This window comes from Branchiostoma belcheri, unplaced genomic scaffold (assembly GCF_001625305.1).
Source record: "Branchiostoma belcheri isolate BF01 breed outbred unplaced genomic scaffold, Haploidv18h27 scaffold18, whole genome shotgun sequence".
In the NCBI taxonomy this organism is placed as follows: Eukaryota; Metazoa; Chordata; class Leptocardii; order Amphioxiformes; family Branchiostomatidae; genus Branchiostoma; species Branchiostoma belcheri.
In genome coordinates, this window is record NW_017803268.1 from 2,945,993 (window position 1) to 2,969,106 (window position 23,114).

At 40.3% G+C, this 23,114-nt stretch overlaps 1 protein-coding gene across 1 annotated transcript in view; it reads left to right on the forward strand.

The window, feature by feature from the left end:
* The window catches only part of LOC109467410 (dynein heavy chain 1, axonemal-like), an 81,879-nt gene that overhangs the window by 20,010 nt on the left and 38,755 nt on the right, over nt 1–23,114 (forward strand). Inside the window, exons 23-45 of the mRNA XM_019765365.1 lie at nt 423–635; nt 1,190–1,354; nt 2,085–2,312; nt 3,574–3,753; nt 4,438–4,575; nt 5,237–5,400; nt 5,914–6,118; nt 7,043–7,246; nt 7,810–8,073; nt 8,499–8,661; nt 9,188–9,298; nt 13,383–13,513; nt 14,095–14,276; nt 15,011–15,143; nt 16,197–16,403; nt 17,079–17,186; nt 18,019–18,237; nt 18,554–18,736; nt 19,802–19,947; nt 20,301–20,453; nt 20,887–21,043; nt 21,703–21,886; nt 22,490–22,626. Coding sequence (XP_019620924.1) covers nt 423–635; nt 1,190–1,354; nt 2,085–2,312; nt 3,574–3,753; nt 4,438–4,575; nt 5,237–5,400; nt 5,914–6,118; nt 7,043–7,246; nt 7,810–8,073; nt 8,499–8,661; nt 9,188–9,298; nt 13,383–13,513; nt 14,095–14,276; nt 15,011–15,143; nt 16,197–16,403; nt 17,079–17,186; nt 18,019–18,237; nt 18,554–18,736; nt 19,802–19,947; nt 20,301–20,453; nt 20,887–21,043; nt 21,703–21,886; nt 22,490–22,626 — 3,975 coding nt within the window. The remainder of the gene's footprint in view (nt 1–422; nt 636–1,189; nt 1,355–2,084; nt 2,313–3,573; nt 3,754–4,437; nt 4,576–5,236; nt 5,401–5,913; nt 6,119–7,042; nt 7,247–7,809; nt 8,074–8,498; nt 8,662–9,187; nt 9,299–13,382; nt 13,514–14,094; nt 14,277–15,010; nt 15,144–16,196; nt 16,404–17,078; nt 17,187–18,018; nt 18,238–18,553; nt 18,737–19,801; nt 19,948–20,300; nt 20,454–20,886; nt 21,044–21,702; nt 21,887–22,489; nt 22,627–23,114) is intronic.

The following is a 23,114-nucleotide window of genomic DNA, read 5'->3' on the forward strand; positions in this document are numbered from 1 at the left end:
TTTTCAGTTTTAAAGCCTGTTGAATTTATACAGTCATGATTTTTTCAGACAGTTTTCTTTCCCTTGATGTTTTTTTATTTTATTCTCATTCTATCAAACAATTTAACCTTGCTATTGCCTGTACCTTAACATGCTGTTCAAGTTGTTTAACTACAATAATATATTAAAAACAGTTTTATTGTTTAGAGAAAGTTAGGAAGACGTTTAATTTGTAGATCCAGGTAGGGCCTATGCGTACGTGTACACACATGCAGAGCAAGAAAGCTGAAGATCAATAGAGGAGGAAGATTGCAAAGATAGCCTGTATGACTATAGGACCAGACAAGCAAGTGCAGGACTTTTGATACAGTAGGTAAGTAGTACATACATTACTGTCCCCATCAATAATTGTTCTAACTGTGTACCACATGGTGTCATCTTAGGCCCTGGACAAAATGGAGGCTGAGTGGGACCCGATCAAGTTTGAGATAATCCCGTACAAGGAGACAGGGACGTACATCCTGCGCAGTTCTGACGAGTCGTCGCAGCTTCTGGACGACCACATCGTGATGACACAGAGCATGTCCTTCTCTCCGTACAAGAAGCCGTTCGAGGAGAGAATCACCACCTGGGAGTCCAAACTCAAAATGACACAGGTGAGAAACACTTTGTGTGGACTTGTTCTATAAGCTGCATATAAATGTAGATGTTTTTTCAGATAATCATTTGTGATCAAACTTTAAGCATTGTTCAGCTTTCTTTCAAATTGCAGTTTGCTCTCTTAGTATGTTTACTTATTTTTCTGATTAAACACTCTCTAGAATAGTAAACTTGCAAAACTGTCTAAAAGCTACATATTTATTAAGCAGCTGTTTATGAATGCATAACTACAATTTCAAAACAGTGGACAGGTTGTCATTATAGACAGGACTTTTAAGGCTCGTGTCAATGGGAAAATTATGTAGTTGACCACCAAAAAGTGTTCACATCGGTCAGTTGGTTTTACAAATGTACATAGAGGTGTTTACTTGTACATGTCTGACTGTAATTATATACCAACTCTGATGTTGTTAAACCTCCCCCTTTGAATGTGCTGGATGAGTGTGTCCATCAACATTTCGTTCTAACGTTGTTGTTTAGTTACAAACAAACAAGCAAACAAACAGCAAGGAGAAACTAAGTTAAACACTGTTGCTACCCCTCCCCTCAGGATGTGCTGGATGAGTGGCTGTTGTGTCAGAGGTCATGGCTGTACCTGGAGCCCATCTTCAGCTCCGAGGACATCAACCGTCAGCTGCCCGTGGAGGGGAAACGCTTCCAGACCATGGACCGCATGTGGAGGAAGATCATGAAGAACGCCAACGACAACCCACAGGTAGGGTCTAACTGGGCATGGACTCAATACCAGTCAGTTTATCTTCTTGCATTTGGGTTCGAGTAAGCATGTATACTCAAAGTTTAAGAGAGACTTGAGTGAGATTATCTAAATTTGTGAAAGTACTTTGTTGAGATAGTTGTCATCGGTGATGGTGAGGAAGAAGCATTTGGTCCAGAATTTCAAAGTGTGTGTTCACAGTAGACAAAACAGATAATTTATAAAGGAATTTCCTGGCAATCTTTTTTTTTTAGTGTTGACCAGTGTCTTTTGTAAAGTGAGCAAATATTACAAACTAAGGAAATTCTTCACAGTCAAAACAGCTGAAACCCTGGTCTTCAAACTTGTTAGTGATAGTCTAGATTTTAAAATAAGTCTCTGATTCTAAAATCATCTAACCCCTTCACAAGTAAAACACTGATGGAGATCTGAACTTTATTTGATTTTATTTATTGAAATTGCAACAGTGCAATATACGTAGGACAAAAGGCAGCTGTTGCTGGTGTTGTGTCCCTCACATAGAAACAAATACAGGACAGACAATACTCATTCTCACTTGATTTAAGCAGGGAAAGTCAAGTAAAGTGCCTTTCATTTTCCCAAGGGTACAAGATCGTTGGCATGTCAGGACTCAAATCCGGGACCACTTGGTTCCGAGTTGAGCACTCTGCCGTTGTGCTACATGACCCTTAATAAAAAAAAAAAATAAACAAACATAACCTCTCCCCAGGTGATCTCCCTGTGCCCTGACGCCCGTCTGCTTGAGAACCTGAAGGAGTGTAACAAGCTCCTGGAGCAGGTACAGAAGGGACTCAGCGAGTACCTGGAGACCAAGCGCTCCGCCTTCCCACGATTCTACTTCCTGTCAGACGACGAACTGCTGGAGATCCTGTCGCAGACCAAGGACCCGAAGGCCGTCCAACCGCATCTCAGGAAGTGCTTCGAGAACATGGCTAAGGTGGGCAACGAGAAAACGATTTCCTTCTCTTTCCTCCTACCTTTTTGTTTTTTCTTGTTGGAGCAGAAATGTTAAATTAGGACCTTACACTAAGGCCACACCAATTTAATTTCTTGGTTAACGGATTTTTCTAGAAAAATAATGGAGCGGGCGGGCGGAAAAAATAAAAATAAAAACAGGCCTAGGCATCCTATTATGGCCCAAAATGGTACGATAGGAGCCATGAAGTCAACACACCGGGCTGGTTCAAAATTGAAACAATGAATTGTGAACTTTTAATGATACCACTGCATTGAAAGATGGAATAACTGTAAAATCTAGCAAGAAAGGGACTGTTTTCAACTGTTCAGGGCAAAATATGAGCATTTTGCAGTTGATTCTGAATTTTAATTTTTTTTTTGCAAATCAGAAAAAAATGAAGCGGGCGAATCCGTTAACCAAGAAATTAAATTGGTGTGGCCTAAAGGCAGAGTAAAAAAAGAAGTGCAGCAATTGATAGAATGGCTGCTTGTGGGTAATGACATTTTTGTGGGTCAAATTTGTGCACCTTTTCTGATCTGTTCAAGCCTGTGAGGTCTGTCCTTGGTGCTGAAATTAATCTCATAACATATTATTATTATTAACACCTGTGAGGCATACCAAGCCAGAGGTGTTAAAAAGGTGGATGAATTGTAGGACCAATCCAGTCAAAACTTCTTCCAAATTTGTAAAATGTGACTGTTTTTGATTCTTTGGTTTAGATCTTTTTACTGCTTTACCTGTGTCCTGTATTGTTCAATCCAATAACATATGTCCAGAAAAAACATTTATGAATACAAAGACAAGGATATCTTCATTGGAACATATTATATAGAATACAACGCGGGGTATTCCGTATCGCCTGAGGTATCGGCCCAACCGTGAGTCAGATCGGCCGGAGGGAGATCCGACTCGCGGGAGGGCCAGGACAGAGTGCGATGCGGAATATTACATGTTGTATTTTATTTGTCGTACCCACCAAAAAAAATGCAGCTTTCAATGCAAAATGATCCAAAAGTTGATGTCCCTAAACCCGAAAATGCGACAAAATCAGTTCCAACGTACGAATTCTTTATTAGAATTTTTGCAAGTGGTGCTCGCGGTTAGGACAAAACGTGTTCGAATTGTTTTATGGAAGCCCGGGCCGTACCGTAAAGTACGGCCCGGTCCGGAACCTGTTATCGAACGTTATCGCAGCCCGGGTATGATATAATATCTAAAATGATATTTGTAATTTTCATAGCTTCACTTTGAGGAGGACCTGGCCATTACTAAGATGTTCTCCATGGAGGGAGAGTGTGTTCCAATGTCGGAGAAACTCTACCCGACTGGGAACGTGGAGGACTGGCTACTGGAGGTGGAGAGGGTCATGAGGGAGAGCCTCAGGACTATTATTGGACGGTCCCTGGCTGTCTACCCAGATGTAAGTAATCATTGGACTGTCCCTGGAAGTCTACCCTGATGTAAGTAATCATTGGACTGTCCCTAGAAGTCTACCCTGATGTAAGTAATCATTGGACGGTCCCTAGAAGTCTATCCTAATGTAAGTAATCATTGGACAGTCCCTAGATGTCTACCCTGATGTAAGTAATCATTGGACGGTCCCTGGAAGTCTACCCTGATGTAAATAGTTATTGGACGGTGCCTAGAAGTCTACCCTGATGTAAGTAATCATTGCACAGTCCCTAGAAGTATATCCTAATGTAAGTAATCATTGGACAGTCCCTAGATGTCTACCCTGATGTAAGTAATCATTGGACGGTCCCTAGAAGTCTACCCTGATGTAAGTAATCATTGGACGGTCCCTAGAAGTCTACCCTGATGTAAATAATCATTGGACGGTCCATAGAAGTCTACCCTGATCTAAGTAATCATTGGACGGTCCCTAGAAGACATTGGGCTAAAAATTCCTTATCATACCATTTGACCGTCAAGATTACTCATTGTGACCCCTATTCTGTGCTTGTCAAAAAGTGCAGGGAATATTTAGCTTATTGAACCTGTAGCTCTTCAACTTATGACCAACCAGATCAGAGAATATAGTTTTCTATGAGCTAGATATAGACAATGATACATTCTTCTAACTCCATTCTTTCTCAAATTTCAGACGAAGAGAACTGAGTGGGTTCTGGACTGGCCTGGACAGATCGTCATCGCAGGCTGTCAGACCTTCTGGTCAAAGGAGGTATCAGACTCTCTGGAGGAAGGAAAGCTGCCCGAACGACTTGACATCCTTATTGACCAGGTGGGTGGAAGATTGACAGGCAGAAAGAGAGGGTGTCAAAGGGCCAGATAGAGAAAATGGGGTGAACTTCCAGGTTTCAAAGTCTGACTGGGAGCCATACTGTAATTCACTTTATGTTCACGGTAGCAAAATTTCACGGTCTGAGAAAAGTGGACATGTTCACGGAACTATATGTTCACGGTGGTGACAGGTGCAGAAAAAAGAAAGTCCAGGAATTATTTGTTAACTGTAATGATAAGTTCACTGTACAGAAGCAACAGTGAAAACAGTGAACTTATCAGTACAGTGAACAAATCAGGAATTACAGTATATTAACCATACAATCTCCTAAGTTGTTGAAAAAATTGACGAAAACCCAGAATACATGTACTAACTGGAATTCTGAAATCTGAAATTCCTTGTTTCATGGAAGACTACGGGTGAATAAACTAAAGACTGAGATGCTTTTACACAACCTGATGTTTCTGACTGGTTCACATTGCACAGCACAGGTGTTGCTGCTTATAGATATTTTTAATGCATTCCCCAATGCAAAGTATTTACACACATTGTCTACACGACATACCAACTTATCTAGCAACCTACCAACCCGATGAAACAATTCACAGAAGACTACAGGGTGATTTTAAATTTTGGTTGATTTTGTTTTCTGTCCTGATAGTTGGCAGGTCTAGTCGGGTTGGTCAGAGGCAAGCTGTCCAAGATGCAGCGAGAGATCCTGTCAGCTCTGATCGTGATCGAGGTGCACGCTCGCGACGTCGTGGCCAACATGGTGGAACTGGAGGTCAAGAACGTCAACGACTTTGAGTGGATCAGTCAGCTCAGGTGAGACGACAAAAATTACTTTGCAAAAATATGTTACAAAAATACTTTAAAATTAGTAACATTTGCAAAGCAAATGCATAATGTTTACCTTCCCATATGGTCTGCTCTGTTAATTCTTACTAAACACATTCATATTTATGGCTACAGGAGTTTAAATCCCTCCTGCTATAAAATTGCAACATGATGTAACCCAACACTAGTTACCATGGTGACAGACGTCTGGTTCAGGTCATTGACCTTATTGGTTTGGAAGGAAGAGGAAGCAGAAACAGAGTGAAACAATGTTTTCCTTCGGTACACATAAAAACACAATTTGCTGCATGTGCATAGTGAATGGATAAAGAATGGTTCAAACAAACAAACAAAAAACCTCTACCTCAAACCTGTGCAGATTCCATACTTTGACAGACACTTTGTAGCATTACTGTTAAGGGCACTGTACACAGAATAGTGGCATGTATAGAAAAATCAAGTTAATAAGAAGGGATTTTAATATCTTGTTCATCCCTGCAGATATTACTGGGTGACAGACAACCTGTATGTGCGCGCCGTGAACGCGGAGTTCCCGTACGGGTATGAGTACCTGGGGAACACAGGACGACTGGTCATCACCCCGCTGACTGACAGGTGCTACCTCACCCTGACCGGAGCGCTCCATTTGAAGTTTGGGGGTGCGCCGGCAGGCCCAGCTGGCACAGGGAAAACTGAAACAACCAAGGTGTGTCCACAAGTTTTGATATCCATATTGATAAGGCCACAGCAAGTAATTTTCATGGATGACATCAGCGCGCGCATTAATTTTTACCTGATTTTGGAAAAAAAACAATAAATTTTGTTGCCTTCTGACAGTGGTCAACATGCCGAAAATGGGCAAAGATGTCTGTTGCCATGCCGGAAGGTAGATGGCAGATAACTATGAAGAGAGGAGACAAGACAAGGCTCTGATTTAATGTTTTGTTTCTTACTTTGATGCAGTGATATGTGATGGTGACTGTGTATATGTGATGTTCCCACTGAATCAAAACCATTTGTACAATGATTAAGGTCCAAATTTTGAAATGTAAGAACCTTGTTTTTTTTGGCCCGCCTTGTTTTTTTTCACCCGCTCGCATTAGATTTGGAGTCTGCGGAGGATGTCATCCATAAAATTTACTTGCCATGGCCTAATACTGTTTCACCTCTTTTTGCATAATAATTTCTGGGTAAAAAAACATTTAAAATTGCATGAGAAGACTTGACTGAAGGGGCAGTTTTGTAAGAAGTCTAAAAGTTGGCTGAAAATTCATTACTTTGGGTACGAATTTTGGGTGCCTGAGTTATGGGTTTATCTGGATAGCACATTGGTTGACAGAACATGGGTGGAGGAAGATTGACAGGCAAAATAACAGGTCATAAGGTCAGACACAGAAAATGGGGTGACTTATGACAAAAAGGGTTAAACGTTCAGACCAACACTGAATAAATTGGGACTTACCCAAATTTTCCCAACTTATTCAGTGTTGGTCTGAACGTTTATTAACCCTTGTTGTCATAATGAATTATACCAACACAGATGAACTTTAATGCTAGAATGGGGTGACTTTGTTTTTCTTGATTGTTCTGCTAAACTTTTTTGCTAACAATGGTTACTATCCTCACATAGGATCTGGGTAAAGCCATGGCAGTGCAGTGTGTGGTGTTCAACTGTTCCGATCAGCTGGACTTCATGGCTATGGGCAAGTTCTTCAAGGGTCTGGCCAGCGCCGGCGCCTGGGCCTGCTTCGACGAGTTCAACAGAATCGACATCGAGGTGTTGTCAGTGGTCGCTCAACAGATCATCACCATTCAGAAGGCCCAGCAGCAAAAGGTAGGGCTGTTATTGTCTGTAAACTTTGTAAACTTTATTAAGCAATCAACTTTGTAGTCTTTGACAAGACTAAATTGGGTTGATTTTACATTTCATTCATAAAAAAACATTACATTTAAAATACCATTAGTCTGTTTCATCCTCCTGTTTTTTTCTTCATTAAGTATATCTTGTTTAAGGGGAGAGAAATGTAAAAATATTGTACTTCCGCTAGTTTATATATAGGACTTTTGAGAATGGAAAGATCTCAGTCTACAGAATGATACAGAGACAAGATATACCTTTAGTTAGAATTTTATATATGTGGTGACCAGCCCCTCCAACTCTGTCCTACCACCTGCTACATAATGTACGCCAACACCACAGGGTGTCTGCTACAGCACCAGTTACCATGGCAATAGACATTTGGCCCTGCATGACCATTTGCGTTTTGTGTTTGGAGAAGAAGAAGAAACAGTACAAAAACAATATGTTTTCCTCCTGTGAACGTAAACAATGTCATGATAAATAGGTCATATGAGCTTCCTATTTAACCTTTTTTCTTTCCTCCACTCTTCCCCCAGTTGGACCGGTTCATGTTTGAGGGTGTTGAGATCGCCCTGAAAGCGGCCTGCGCTGTGTTCATCACCATGAACCCCGGGTACGCCGGCCGTACGGAGCTGCCTGACAACCTGAAGGCCCTGTTCCGTCCCGTCGCCATGATGGTGCCCGACTACGCCATGATCGCCGAGATCTCGCTCTACTCCTTTGGCTTCTCGGACGCCAAGGTGCTGGCGAAAAAAATCACCACGACGTTCAAACTGTCATCAGAACAGCTCAGCTCACAGGTGGGTTTTGTATCTTGTCTTGTATGACTTAACTTTTACAGAAACCAGAAAATACATGTAGATTTGTTTCATTCATAGGTTGTTGAAGAATAAGTTTTTTCCATAGTATACATGTATCTTATTCTTAAGGATTCACCAGGCCAACTTTTTAAATACTTGTCAGCTGCTTTCATAAGGTCATACTGAACTTTGTAACACCTTTGCTGGCATTTGTTATTTTCTTTAGATTAATGTGACTGTTATGTTAGGCAAACTTCAATACCCTGCATTTTTTATGGCAATGTAGTTTGGAAGCTATAAAGCCATTGAACATGTTAAACTAGATCCTATAGACCACAGCTACATCTCTACCATGACTGTGATCACTATTCCATGGTTGTTGTTGATTGTTGGTAAAATTAATTATATTTTTGTATCCATCCCAGGACCACTACGATTTCGGTATGCGAGCGGTGAAGACCGTGATCTCGGCGGCGGGTAACCTGAAGCGGGAACATCCCGACATGAACGAGGAACTCATCTGCCTGCGGGCCATCAGGGACGTCAACGTGCCAAAGTTCCTGGTGGAGGATCTCAAGCTCTTCACAGGTATGCAAATTAGTAACCTGTAACTCTTCACAGGTATGCAAATTAGTAGCCTGTAACTCTTCACAGGTATGCAAATTAGTAGTCTGTAACTCTTCACAGGTATGCAAATTATGGCCTCAAACTCTTCACAGGTATGCAAATTAGTAGCCTGTAATTCTTCACAGGTATGCAAATAAGTAGCCTAAAAGTCTTCACAGGTATGCAAATTAGTAGCTTCAAACTCTTCACAGGTATGCAAATTAGTAACCAAATGGTTAATAACAAAGGTTAATAACATTTACATACAGTTCAGTACCAAGGGCAGACCTCCAAGCTATGATTTACAAGAAAATTCAGCTTCTCAGAGTTCAAACAAGCTACAAGAATAAGTTTATGATGTTGTTAGATGTGCAGTTCAGCACCAAGGACAGACCTAAATTCTTATTTGTATAAAAGCCTGTCTGTTACACATAACTCACTTTACCTTTGAAATAAATTGTAAATACTGTACTTGACAAGTGCTGCGTACTCTATCTTGCACAAACAGGTATTGTGTCAGACTTGTTCCCGAAGATCAAGGAGGAACCGATCGACTACGGCACTCTGGACTCCTCGCTAGTCGCCAGCTGTGAGAAACTGGGCATCAAGGATGTGCGAGGTGAGATCTTAGAAACAACTCTAAAACTCTTAGCTATAGTAGGCCGTATCTATGTCTTGTTACCTATAGTTGTGTTATTGAGCTTTTTATTTGTACAAATCTTGCTTCAAAAAAAGACTTGTACTTGGTGCAAGCACGTCTAACCCCCGGTTGGGGAAAAATGACGTTAAATTTGGTTTTAAAAAAAAAATGTAGCTTTGGTATTTAATATTTTTAGAAGTGCATGTAGTGTCATTGATTAAAAGGTGGACATTTTATGTTTTGGGTTACCTCTAATATATTTGCACATCGCATGTTCAAAATATCAACACAAATGTGCACAAAGGTACCTAAGATAATCCTAAAGTCACAGGGGGCACCAATAGCAAGGGCTTGAAAAAATCTAAAATAACTCTTGACAACAATTTCCCGTTTTTGTGCTTACATTGTTCAGGACCTGATGGTAAGTCTAAATAACAAGATAAACTTAAAATTAATTCTTTTTCCATGCATTTTCCATGTATCTTGAATAAAAGGATCAGTGGTATCTGTCTACAGTTTTCCATAGTACAAAAAATGTATATTATCATGATGGTACATGTAACTTCAACATTGTTTCATACATTGAGTACTACTTAGAAGGGCTAATAAAGGATCAGTAGAGCCAACCTTCAGCCTCAAGACAAGGTATACAGAACAGAAAGAGTGTTTGTTGCAGTCATTACAATGCTCCATGCTGCTTTGCTCACAACCTAAACCTAGCGCAAGAGCCATCCCACGTTTTTTGTGTCACTTGCCACATGCTTGTGTGTTTTGAGCATCATCTCACTGACACAAACTACCACAACTTTGCAAAAGCTACGCTAAGACATGCTGAATGTGCTTGCTATGAAAACGCTGTTGTCTATGCTAAATAACTAAACACATTTTCAATGTTCACCAATGAAAACCATCACATTTCTTGTCATGCTATCTTCAAGTCGTGAAGAAAAATGCTGTACATGATTTTGAAAAACTTGGTGTGCAGATGCAAAGTTATTGCATATTCACTTCAGCACCAAGGACAGACCTACAACATTTCACAAAAAATTCTCAAAACCATGATTTTCTCACTTTTATAATGGTTTTTGTCCTTGTACTATCAATTTTTGCCTTTGAACAATGATTTTTTGTAACCATGGTATTTCCTCTTGAAACATTGTTTCTTTCCAGCAACCATGATTTTTTTTTCATTTTTGTCCGTTTTTTTACTGCTTTTTTCATCAAAACACCACATTTAACCAAGAATGGTTCTTATCAAAGTCAAAAGCTAAGTTTTCCTTTTAAAAAAATCACAAAATTTCCTGAAAATCCATGCTGAAAAACCTTGTAACTAAGTCTCACTGCATAACCACCACAACTGCTGCTATAAGCTTTAACATTAACACGCTCTGCTTGCCTTGCTTTTTCTCTTTACAGGTTCACTAGGTGAGACTGCACTGTTTAAAAATCCTGCACCCAAAAGTCTACTGTATAGGACAAGTACACTGTAGATGCATCAGAATCATAAGCAGCTTTCTTGTTGTAGAAAAAATACTGAAATTTTGATTTTTATGGTAACGGAAATTGGAGTAAGATACACTTCAGGAAAAAGCACAGTCTTATTCTCTCTATTGCAAGTCAGCAACTTATGATTCTGTTGCTTTGAAAGGTACAGAAAGGTTGGTATGAGGTCGTTTTTATGGTGAAATGTGTCGAGTACATGTAGTTATGTTAGGGACAGAGGTGTTAGGGACTAGATGTGTTTGTTTACTTATTAGTGAGATGTACAATATGTTACTAACAATTGCCGTTGTTTTGGTGCAGACTAAATGTTTTTGTTGCTAGTCAGACATACAATTATATGTTTCATATGTGTTAATTTTTTTCTGTAACTAACAGTTGTTTTGTTTTTGGTTCATTTTAGCATCTGTGTTGTTTATTCCATAACCCATCTGATGTTTTTAACCCTTGTTAAGCTGCGAGCTGGGAATAATCTTGCTGCTTTTTGAACTAACCCTGTTTTTTTGTTTTTAGTTACAGTTTTGTTACTTACCTACTATTTTTATTTTGCGCATATGCAGCTTGTTCTAACATCATAATCAAATTATACATGTACATTTTGCTTGAATGTTAACTTGGTGCTAGTAGCTTGCTAAAAATGGCTGACAAAAAAACATGCTCAGTATATACTTGCTGCAACATTGTTTCTATATAAAGTTATCACAATGCAAATACTTGTAACTAAAATAATGCTGTTTGGCTCTTACAGTAGCTTCCATTATTTTTTTTTATTATTTAGGCCACACCAATTTATTTCCTTGGTTAACGGATTCGCCGCTTCGTTTTTTTGCCAAAATGAAATAAAAATAAAAACAGAACAAAAATCCATACTCTCGGGTCCCGAATTGGGGCCCCAAAATCCACCCCGTACGTTGTAATTTTTCAAAATTTGGGCATAGTTAACAGGGTTAAAAATACATTGCTTCAAGGCAGAAACATTTTTCTGAGTGCAATTTGTTCGGAAAGCTAGGTTGCCTCTTCAAAAGTTCGTAAAAAAAAAATTCTTTTGATATAGAACTCGCCCCCCACCCCCTTTGCACGTCACCATTCATGGGACAAAACTTCACTGACGACAGTCAAACGTACGGCAGATTTACTAAGTCATCGTGCCTGTAACAACATATCATCTCCCTTTTAGATATATATTATATTTCATTTAGAAACACGTATTGTGTCGGAAACATGTGCTAGTAACGGGCGTTAAAAGTCGGCCGAACGTATAAACTCGGCCTGATCGGCACATGCACACACACCTTCAAAACGATCTTTTTTCCAGGGAATATGTAAAAATAACACGACATAACAATGTATTCTGGCATCACAAACTGTATTACTCTCAAAAAGTACAAAATCCTACCACAAACATGGGAATTTGGCAAAGTAAAAAGTCCTCCATGCACGTAAGTCCATTCACTCTTTCTCACGGTCGGAAGAGTCCACTTCGAGTAGGGGGAAACAGGTTCTTTTAATTATAGAAATTACTCTGTGAAAAATACTTCTTGTGCATGTGGCATTCTAACAAAGTTACATCTTATTTAGATACCTATAAACAGGAGTACAATTGCAAATAATGCATCAATTATTACATCTAAATTCTTTAATAAAATGGTTCCCCCTACAAATAAAAATCCCCATACATCAAAGACTTTATAGTGAAACCCTAGACCATTGAATTTGTGGCAACTTGAAGAGTGTGTCAATGTGGCTATTTGTTTGAATGATGGCTACGTATAATGTAGCTGTAGCATACCTAAAGTGTATAATGGGAAATATAAAATGTATACTACCGGTAGTATTTGGGAATTGGGGAAAGATAAAAAAAGAAATAAAATACTAGTATCTGTAAAAGTAGTTAATTCTTTTGCCAATAACTTTTACACATTCCTGAAAATTTGTCTAAAGCATATATTTAGGATATTGTAAATTTCAAGCTCTAAATAACTTCCATATCAGCCAGACACAATAGAATGCCCAGCCCAGTGGTAAGCTGTGTGCCCTGAACTAAGAGAACAATGGGATCTGAACAGAGCACCCTGATTTAAACCACTCTTTGGAACTTTGAAAGATGAATAAAAGTGAAACCAGTTGGATGGGAGTCTTGTCAAATGACAGTTTGTTGTTCATACAGTAAAGATGTGTATCTTGCAAAATAATACGAATAATTGTAAAGGGATGTAAGAGAAGTTGCTCATGTACATGTAGTAATGGTCCTTTCAGTTCAATAAGTGTCTAATATAATGTCTTATATCATTTTGTAACTTAACTTAATGGATTGCTTACTACATGGCTGTATGGCAGGTGGTCTCAAATTTTTTTTTTATTTTTTTTTCGCCCGCCCGCTCCATTTTTTTTCTAGAAAAATCCGTTAACCAAGAAATTAAATTGGTGTGGCCTTATCATGCTTCTTTCATAACCTCTAAACTCTCATTTAACAGTAAAACATCTCATAGAAAAGTTTAACTTAAACTCTAAAACAAAATCCCATGTTTTGCAATGTTACTGATTTTTGCCCCCCTCCCCCTAGGTTTCATCACCAAGTGTATCCAGCTGTATGAGACAACAGTGGTGAGACATGGTCTCATGTTGGTTGGGCCGACATGTTCTGGTAAAACCATGTGCTACAAGACACTACAGGCTGCCATGACTGCCTTAAAGGTACAAAATTTGTTCTTAATGATCATACATATGTTCAGAGGGATAACAGAGGATTATTCTTCAAATTATTATCCTCTGTCTTGCCTCTTATTTTTGCAAATCTATTAAGAACTTGTTTAAGATTTTCAAGTTAGAATTTCAGGTTCAATCACTGAAGAGAACAGTAAATTTTGTAATTAGGCAGCGCTGACATTCTTTCTGTGGACCACAAGTTTTAGGTTAGGTGCATCAGTGCCAGAGCTTGAAATGGGGCTGTGCAGGTATTTCTGATGTCTACCTGCACCAATACTGCACTGGACCATAAACTAGGTTACCAAGAATGGATTATATATAAAAGAAAGAATGGCACTGGTTTCTAAACAGTTTTTTGTATGATCCATAGTTCCTCAATTCTAGTTCTGATTGGTGCAGGAAAAAGTTGTTTTTAATTAGTAATTTTCAATGCTTCTTGCACCAGTGCAGGCATGCTTAAAAAGTATTTTGAGCTGAGTGCACATACTAAGTATTCCCACAAATGAATTTTGAGCCCTGCTCCTTCCATCATTTATTTACTGTATTCTGTTCTCTACCCCCCTCCCCAGGGTGAGCCGGCAGTAGGAGGGGGAGTGTACGAGGCTGTGCATGTGAACGTTGTAAACCCCAAGTCTATCACCATGGGTCAGCTGTACGGAGAGTTTGACCTGCTGACCCACGAGTGGACAGACGGAATCCTGTCCACCCTGGTCCGAGAGGGCACCGCTGCCACGGACTCAGACAAGCGATGGTAGGTTTTCTTGGACTGTACTGTAAATTTATTTCCAACTAGAAGGTAACATTTGCAAAACAAATGCATAATGTTTACCTTCGCATGTGATCCGCTCTGTTAATTCTTACTCAAACACATTCATACATATGGTGACAGGAGTCTAAATCCCTCCTACTTTAAAATTGCAACATTTTGTAACCCAACACCAGTTACCATGGTCTGGTTCAGGTCATTGACCAGGTCAGAGGTCACTTTTTGGAGAAGATCAAAAAGCATCAACAAAAACAAGCAAAAATGAGCAAAACAATATGTTTTCCTTTAGTAAAGATAATCATGAGAGGTTTTTGATAATGAGGTGTTTTGAGTTCGTTGAAACAATTCTGCTGCAAAGAAGTCACACGTACAGGTTGTCTTGAATTCATAGTGAAGAGGTCATTGTGAAAACAAAATCAGTAGTTACAGTAATAAACTTTATGTTATCACTTGATGCCAACATACCAGTAATAACAGTTTGTGTTATTTTGTTTGTGAACTGATAAAAGAACTATCCATTGTCCCTCCTTGCACAGTGTGACTGATATATTATGCAAAAGTCAATTAGTCAGTGTTCAAGCAAAAATCCTTTGGCATTGACACTGGGGCTAGGATCTCTGTACAGGGTCCCACATACAAGATAGTTCCACTCAAAGCTCCAGCTTTTATCCAAGAAGCATATATAAAAGGAGTTTCTAAACTTGTTTGTGTCCTGACAGGTACATGTTTGATGGTCCTGTGGATGCTGTGTGGATTGAGAACATGAACACAGTACTGGACGACAACAAGAAACTCTGTCTCAGCAGCGGAGAGATCATCAAACTCACAGAACACATGACCATGATGTTCGAGGTGAGACTCTAGATACTCACTTTATACAAACCTTTATATAGGAGGGCTAAATGTGAGCTATTTTGCTATATATGGAAGGCAAAAAAATTGCATATGTAGCATCTGTCCTTGGTGCTGAAATTGGTTTTCATCAGTATACTGTTATGTCAGGTATAGAAGAGTATGCAAACTACTTGGCATTGTATGTTTTTTTTATTGTGCTTGGTGCAAGACCATGCTGATGTGGCATGATGTGATTTAAAGCAATATACATAAAACTATCAATAAAAGTAAAAAAAAATGACCCTGCTGTTGTAGTGTGAGGTTGTTACACATATAGCATCAATATTTTTGGCAACACCACTAGGCACAAGACCTTGCTGTTGTAGTATGATATCATGAAAGTTCATCTGAGTTGGTAGTTACATGTTTAAAGTTAAAACTTTTGGTCCAACACAAAAATTTCTCTCACCTAGAGCTTTCAACCAGTCACTCTGGTCTTCCTCAGTAGACTGACCCAGTGAGGCTTGTCACATGGCTTCTTTGAATGTTGTTAAACATCTAACACCAATATTTTTGGCGACACCTCTAGGTACAAGACCTTGCTGTTATAGTATGATGTTAAAGCATCTAACACCAATATTTTTGGCGACACTTCTAGGTACAAGACCTTGCAGTTGTAGAATGATGTTAAACATTTAACGCCAGTATTTTTGGCGACACCTCTAGGTACAAGACCTTGCTGTTGTAGTATGATGTTAAACATCTAACACCAGTATTTTTGGCGACACCTCTAGGTACAAGACCTTGCTGTTGTAGTATGATGTTAAACATCTAACACCAGTATTTTTGGCGACACCTCTAGGTACAAGACCTTGCTGTTGTAGTATGATGTTAAACATCTAACACCAGTATTTTTGGCGACACCTCTTGGTGCAAGACCATGCTATTGTAGCTAATCAATATCTTTGGCTCCACCTCTAAGTGGAAGACTTTGATGTAGGTGCAAGACCCTGCTTTTTTGGTACAACATTGCTAAACATCTAACACCAATATTTTTGGCGACACCTGTAGGTACAAGACCTTGCGGTTGCGTCTCCTGCCACGGTGTCTCGGTGTGGTATGGTGTACCTGGAACCCCAGAGCCTGGGCATCATGCCGTTTGTGGAGTGTTGGCTGAAGAAACTGCCTGCCTGCATCGTCCCTCACGAAGAGAAGCTCCAGTCTCTGTTCAACAGCTTCCTGGAGGATGCCATCAAGTTCAAGTCAGACAACATGAAGGTAAGGAAAGTTGTACTCACCTGCAAATTCCTTTTCTCATTCTCTCACTCACTATCTGGTTTTCTCTCACTTACTATCTGGTTTATCGCTTGTTTTTCCCCATCATCCGAGGGTTAGACGTGCTTGCAGACCTTTGTTGAGGCTTGATGGCAGCCTGCCATTTGCCTCTATTCTGTGGGTTGATGTGCTTCAACCTGATGAAAGTCCTCCCTTATATTGTCTGGAACACAGTCTACAAATTCGTTCATTTTTTGTGGTAGAAGGGGAAAGGAGGCTTTTATGGCGTTTTCAGTTTATGATTGCAACGATTCTGTAGTACAGGTATCATACATTGAAAATGCATCAATGCAATGTTATGATTTCATGTTGGGGAAATCACTGTCAACATTTCAAGATTTGCAGTAGAGTACTACAGTCGCATACTCGTTTTTAGCCTTGCATGGTATCTTGTGGTAGAAGAAATTTTTCCGCATCTGTTGCACAGTTTTTCATTGTTATATGCCTACAGGCCTGATGCCTTGCCTTGTCTATAGTGCAGCTGTCCATGTTGGCAAAATTTCTTCTCTCAAACTTGCTTGAATTGTATATTAAACTTTATGTAAATCTGGTCTGGAATCTCTGAGTAAAGCATTGAAATGATCATCGGTATAAACACTGTGACTGTTGTTTTTCCAGGAATACGTGCCATCTGTGGATGGAAACCTGGCCTTCAGCCTGATGCGACTGTTGGAGTGTTTCTTCCACCCCTTCATCCCCAAGGAGGGGGAACCACCTGTGCCTGAGGTAAGGGTCCACCGGGAATAGGGTAACTTGTCTGTACAATGTACAACTCTGGGTATTTTGTTGATAGGGGAATTTTTTTAAAATAGAATTGAAAGGTTGGACAGTCAAGAAAATTTAATAGCTTGTAGTTGTATGAAGATGAAAGTGTTCTTTGTAATAAGACAAAGAGAGGTATAAATTTGGAATCAATGAGTCCTTCTATTTGCCCCTCAATGAGTCCACCTTTTCATCCATCCATCCCTCCATCCCTCCCTCCTTCCATCCCACCATCCATCCCACCATCCATCCATCCATCCATCCATCCATCCATCCATCCATCCATCCATCCCTCCCTCCTTCCATCCCACCATCCATCCCACCATCCATCCATCCATCCATCCATGCATCCATCCATCCATCCCTCCATCCATCCATCCATCCATCCATCCATCCATCCATCCATCCATCCATCCATCCATCCCTCCTTCCATCCCACCATCCACACATCCATCCATCCATCCATCCATGCATGCATCCTTCTATCCATCCATCCTTCCATCCATCCTTCCATCCATCCATCTATCCCTCCATCCATCCATCCGTCCATCCATCCATCCATCCATCCCTCCATCCATCCCTCCATCCTTCCATCCGTCCATCCATCCATCCATCCATCCATCCATCCATCCATCCATCCATCCATCCATCCATCCATCCACACATACATACATACGTACATACATATAAACATACAATCATATAACATACATACATAAATACTAGTATTATATACATGCAAACATACATTCATTCATTGGTTCATTCATTCATTCCTACCCTTTTCCCCCTGTAGGAGAAACTGATGAGAATTGAGGAGTTGATCGAGCCTTGGTTCGTGTTCTCCCTGATCTGGTCCGTTGGCGGGACGTGTAACAACGACGGGCGCGTGCGGTTCAGCCAGTGGGTCCGAGAGCGGATGGTGAAAGAGAACATCGCGCTGCAGTTCCCCAGCGAGAATCTCGTGTACGACTACCGCCTAGATGATGCAGGGCTCAGCAAGAAACAGTCAAAGGTATGTGATTTTTTTTAGCCTTTATGAGATAATCATGTTGGCCTTCTGGTCGGTTTTCTTTGAGATCATTCTGCACCACCAGGTGACCTCAATACAATTTTCCCCAACCAAAGCTAGGTACCCATTCACACCTGCATGGGTGGAGTGAGGAACATTGTTTAAAGTGCGTTCCCAAGGGCACAACGTCGGGATGCATGTCCAGACATGTCCTGGGTACAACTCGTGATCGAACGTGGGTCTCACCAGTTCATAGCCAAACATTCTACCACTATGCCATCCAACGCATCTTTCTTGTCTCTTGTTTGAATGCCTGCAGGATGACGTGACAGAAGAGGATGAGGGAGGGGAGGTGAAACAGATCCGCTGGACCAGCTGGATGGACGGCCTGCCCGAGGTCAACATCTCGCTGGAAACACGATACTCCGACATCATCGTCCCGACCATGGACACCATCCGCGGCGCTGCCATCACCGAGCTCCTCTTAACCAATCACAAAAAGGTATGCTAATTTGTGTCTTTCACAAATTTGTTTCTTAAACAGATTTTCTCCTCTTATCCAATCACTACAAGGTCTGCTAATTTGTGTCTTTCACAGATTTGCTCTGGTTAACCAATCACAAAAAGGAATTCTAATTTGTATCTTTCACAGATTTGCCCCTTTTAACCAATCAAAAAAAGGAATACTAGTTGGTGTCCTTCACAGATTTTCTCCTCTTAACCAATCACAAAAAGGTACACTAATTTGTGTCTTTCACAGATTTTCTCCTCTTAGGCCACACCAATTTAATTTCTTGGTTAACGGATTTTTCTAGAAAAATAATGCAGCGGGCGGGCGAAAAAAAATAAATAATAAAAACAGGCCTAGGCATCCTATTATTGCCCAAAATGGTACGATAGGAGCCATGAAGTCAACACACCAGGCTGGTTCAAATTTTAAACAATGAATTTTGAACTTTTAATGATACCATTGCATTGAAAGATGGAATAACTGTAACAACTAGGATGAAAAGGACTGTTTTCAACTGTTCAGGGCACAATATAAGCATTTTGCAGTTGATTCTGGATTTTTATTTTTATTTGCAAATCAGAAAAAAATGAAGCGGCGAATCCGTTAACCAAGAAATTAAATTGGTGTGGCCTTAACCAATCACAAAAAGGTACATTAATTTGTGTCTTTCACAAATTTGTGTGCCTTCGCACTCTTCATCTCTGAGTGCCTGAAGGATAAACATATTAACCTTTTCCAGTGGTTTTCTATGTAATAACTGTAAGCTGACTCATTACATAGTCAAAAAAGCTACAAAATGTTAAAAAAATACCTTGTGTGCAGATACAAAGTTATTAGATGCTCACTTCAGCACCAAGGACAGACCTAACAAAATTGTCCAACAATCATGATTTTCCCTCTAAAATTCATTTTGAATATTGTTACGTGTGGGACATGTTAGGTCTGTCCTTGGTGCTGAAGTAAGCATCTTACAACTTTGTATTTGCACTTGTGTTTTTTTTAACATTTTGTAGCATTTGTTTGAACTATGGTTTTTCCTGTTTTTTTCCGGTGCAGGTGTTGTGTGTGGGACCCACAGGTACAGGGAAGAGTCTGACTATCCAGGACAAGTTGTCCCGTGGGATGCCACCTGAGTTCTTGTCTGACTTCATCGCCTTCTCAGCTCGAACCAGCGCTAACCAGACACAAGATCTCATTGACAGGTACAGTTTTTTTAACATTTTATAATCATAATTATGTTTACCTTTGCAGAAGGAAAACATACTGTTTTTGCTCTGTTTCTTCTTCCTCTTCTTCTCCAAACAAATAAGGTCAATGACCTGAACCAGATGTTTGTCACCATGGTAACTGGTGTTGGGTCATATCATGTTGCAATTTTATAGTAGGAGGGATTTAGACTCCTGTCACCATATAAGAATGTGTTCGAGTAAGAAATAAAAGAGCAGACCATATGCGAAGGTAAACATTGATAATATGCATTTTGCTTTCATGTATATTCAATGTGCTAAAATTAGTAAGAATTATGAAACTTTAATTTTTTTTATTTTTATTTTAGCAAACTGGACAAGCGGAGGAAGGGTGTGTTTGGGCCCCCTCTGGGGAAGACTTTCATCATCTTCATCGACGACATGAACATGCCGGCTCTGGAGGTGTACGGAGCACAGCCCCCTATCGAACTCATCAGGCAGTACATGGACCATGGGGGATGGTACGTATAGTATTACATAGGTTGGGTTTCTTGACTTCTGTTGGTTGTTACTCCTCCTCTGCCACCCAAACCACTAGAAGCTCTTGTTCTGCTTATCCTTCCCCATGCCTTCAGCCTGAAGACCTGTGTCTCTTTGTAGCACCTCTAAGTACGTGGGAGGCAGTCTCAAGGATCCTTCCACCTGTTTGCTTGGAAACAAGTAGTTCATCCAATTTATTGACAGAAAAATTGCTTCTGAAAATACATTGATGTTTCAGACTATCCAGAGGATTTAAAATTTAGATGTCAAACCAAAAATTACCAGCCTTACTAGCTGGCTATGAGTGACTGGATTTTGCTAGGGTTGTCCGGCATACCGGAAATGTAACATTTTGTTTCTTAAGCCATATACATGTAACCAGTCCTGTTACAAATGATATTGCATATTCTCCAGGTATGACCGTAAGATGATTGGCGCTTTCCACAACCTGGTGGACATCACGTTCATCGCTGCCATTGGTCCTCCTGGCGGCGGCCGAAACCCGATCACCCCCCGTCTCCTCCGCCACTTCAACTTCCTGACTTTCACAGAGATGGAGGACTTCAGTAAGGTTAGTATCCAAAATCTGTTTTCTATTGACCCAAAGCTAAGTGAACCAGCTAGTGCCATTTTACATTGTGCAAAAACTGTCCTGCTCAAAATTAATCATATGGCAAATTGGCCAGTTCAACCAAGATTTCTCGGTAGTTATCATCAAGAAGCGTTTTCTGACACACACTTGAAAATGATGGGTCGTCATAGGCAGAGATTGGGCCATGCGCGGTCCCAAATAGTGCAAATCAACATCAGGAAATTTCATACTTATAGGAAAAAAATCCAGGCAGAGAAAGGGTAGTCATTATGGCCAGGTAGATTGGCTATAGAGGTTGCTTGGACAAGTTTGACTGTACCTGTTACAATTGTTGTGAAATAAACCTTGACTTGCCTTGACTTGTACTGGATTTATCTACAAATGTATGATTGTGTGCATGCATGTGGATTTTTATTTGCTGCATTGACTGTTACCACCTCTAAAGTACATATTATAAGAAATAATGGCAATGGTTTCTGGACTGTTTTCGTGATTTCTGTGTGGTGCTGGTAATAAAATAAGTTTGGGTGTTGGCTGCACCAGTAGTGCAGGTATGTAGAAAGTAGTTTTTTGAGCCCTAACAGTTATTATTGTTGTGCAATAAACCCTGACTTCTCTTGACTTGTCACTTCTTACAGAGGCGTATTTTCGCCACCATCCTGGGAGCGTGGATGCAGGGGGTTCCCGTGGAGAAAGACGTTAACGGAAAACTGGTGGACGCGACCATCGAGATGTACAACACCATCACTACCCAGCTCCTCCCTACACCCGCCAAGAGTCACTACACTTTCAACCTCAGGGACTTGTCCAAGGTGTTCCAGGGTAGGCTGTTGTTGTTTGTTGTTATTGTTGTCTTTCTGATTTCACAAACAAAGTACATGTGTGTAAACTAGAGGTCAGAGATCTCATACCCTCGCCAGAGGAACATTTTTCAAGAAAAATGATCATGCAGTAACACTGGGACCCCCCACGAAGCCCATTTTTGCACTTGACATTGGTCTCCCCAAGGGTAGCCTGCCTACCAAAAATCAAGAACATAAATCCAGAGTCTCCCACACTAAAGTCTGACAGATTTCATACCCTTCTCACGAAGGCAGCAAATCAAGTTATGCAGTTATATAAGGTTGTTCCTTACAAATTGCTACATGTATTTAGTAACCATACAAGTCACATAATGTACAAAGCTTACAGTAATTCAACCCCAGAAATACAGGTCTGGAGTATGTACAGTTGTATGCAGTTCCCGATAGTTCTGCTAGGTGGGGTAATTTCCCTGTTCACGATGACTCCCAGGTGTACTGATGGTAGAGCCAGGGAAGGTGGAGAACATGGAGCCCCCCCTACATTTCTGGCAGCAGTATCCTTCTTGCAATTCCTCATAGTTCTGCTAGGTGCCATAATTTCCCTGTTCACAATGTACCCCAGGTGTACTGATGGTAGAGCCAGGGAAGGTGGAGAACATGGAGGCCCTCCTGCGGCTCTGGTACCACGAGAGCTGCCGTGTGTTCAAGGACCGTCTAGTGGACGACACCGACCGCGAATGGTTCGACGACCTTTCCAAGGTTCGTTGAAGACTCCTGTATAAACTTAGATATGTCTACGTCGATGAAGGTTAGACTAGATATGTCTAGTTTCACAGTCAAAGCTTGGTATACCATTTGAACATACATGTATTTTGAATAGCCAAAATATCACCGTATGTCAGAACATAATAATATGAATTATCATATAGTCAGAAGAAGTTGACCAATCAGAAGGCTTTATTCCCCATAGGTTATCAGGCCGTAACCCCAAAAGTGGTCGGTTATTCTAATAACCGACCGCTTTTTGGTCAATACCATTATACAGGGGACAGGACACTAACAGAAGTGTTAAGACTTGTTTGTTTGTAGTATGTATAAAAAATAATTGTAATTTATTTTTAACAATCTATTTGAAAATACAACACAATGAAAAATGAAATTTAAACAGAAAAAAACATAATTTTTGACACCCCCAATAAAAGTGGTACTTTTCCAATGTCACATATACACCTCGGGGCAGGGCATTA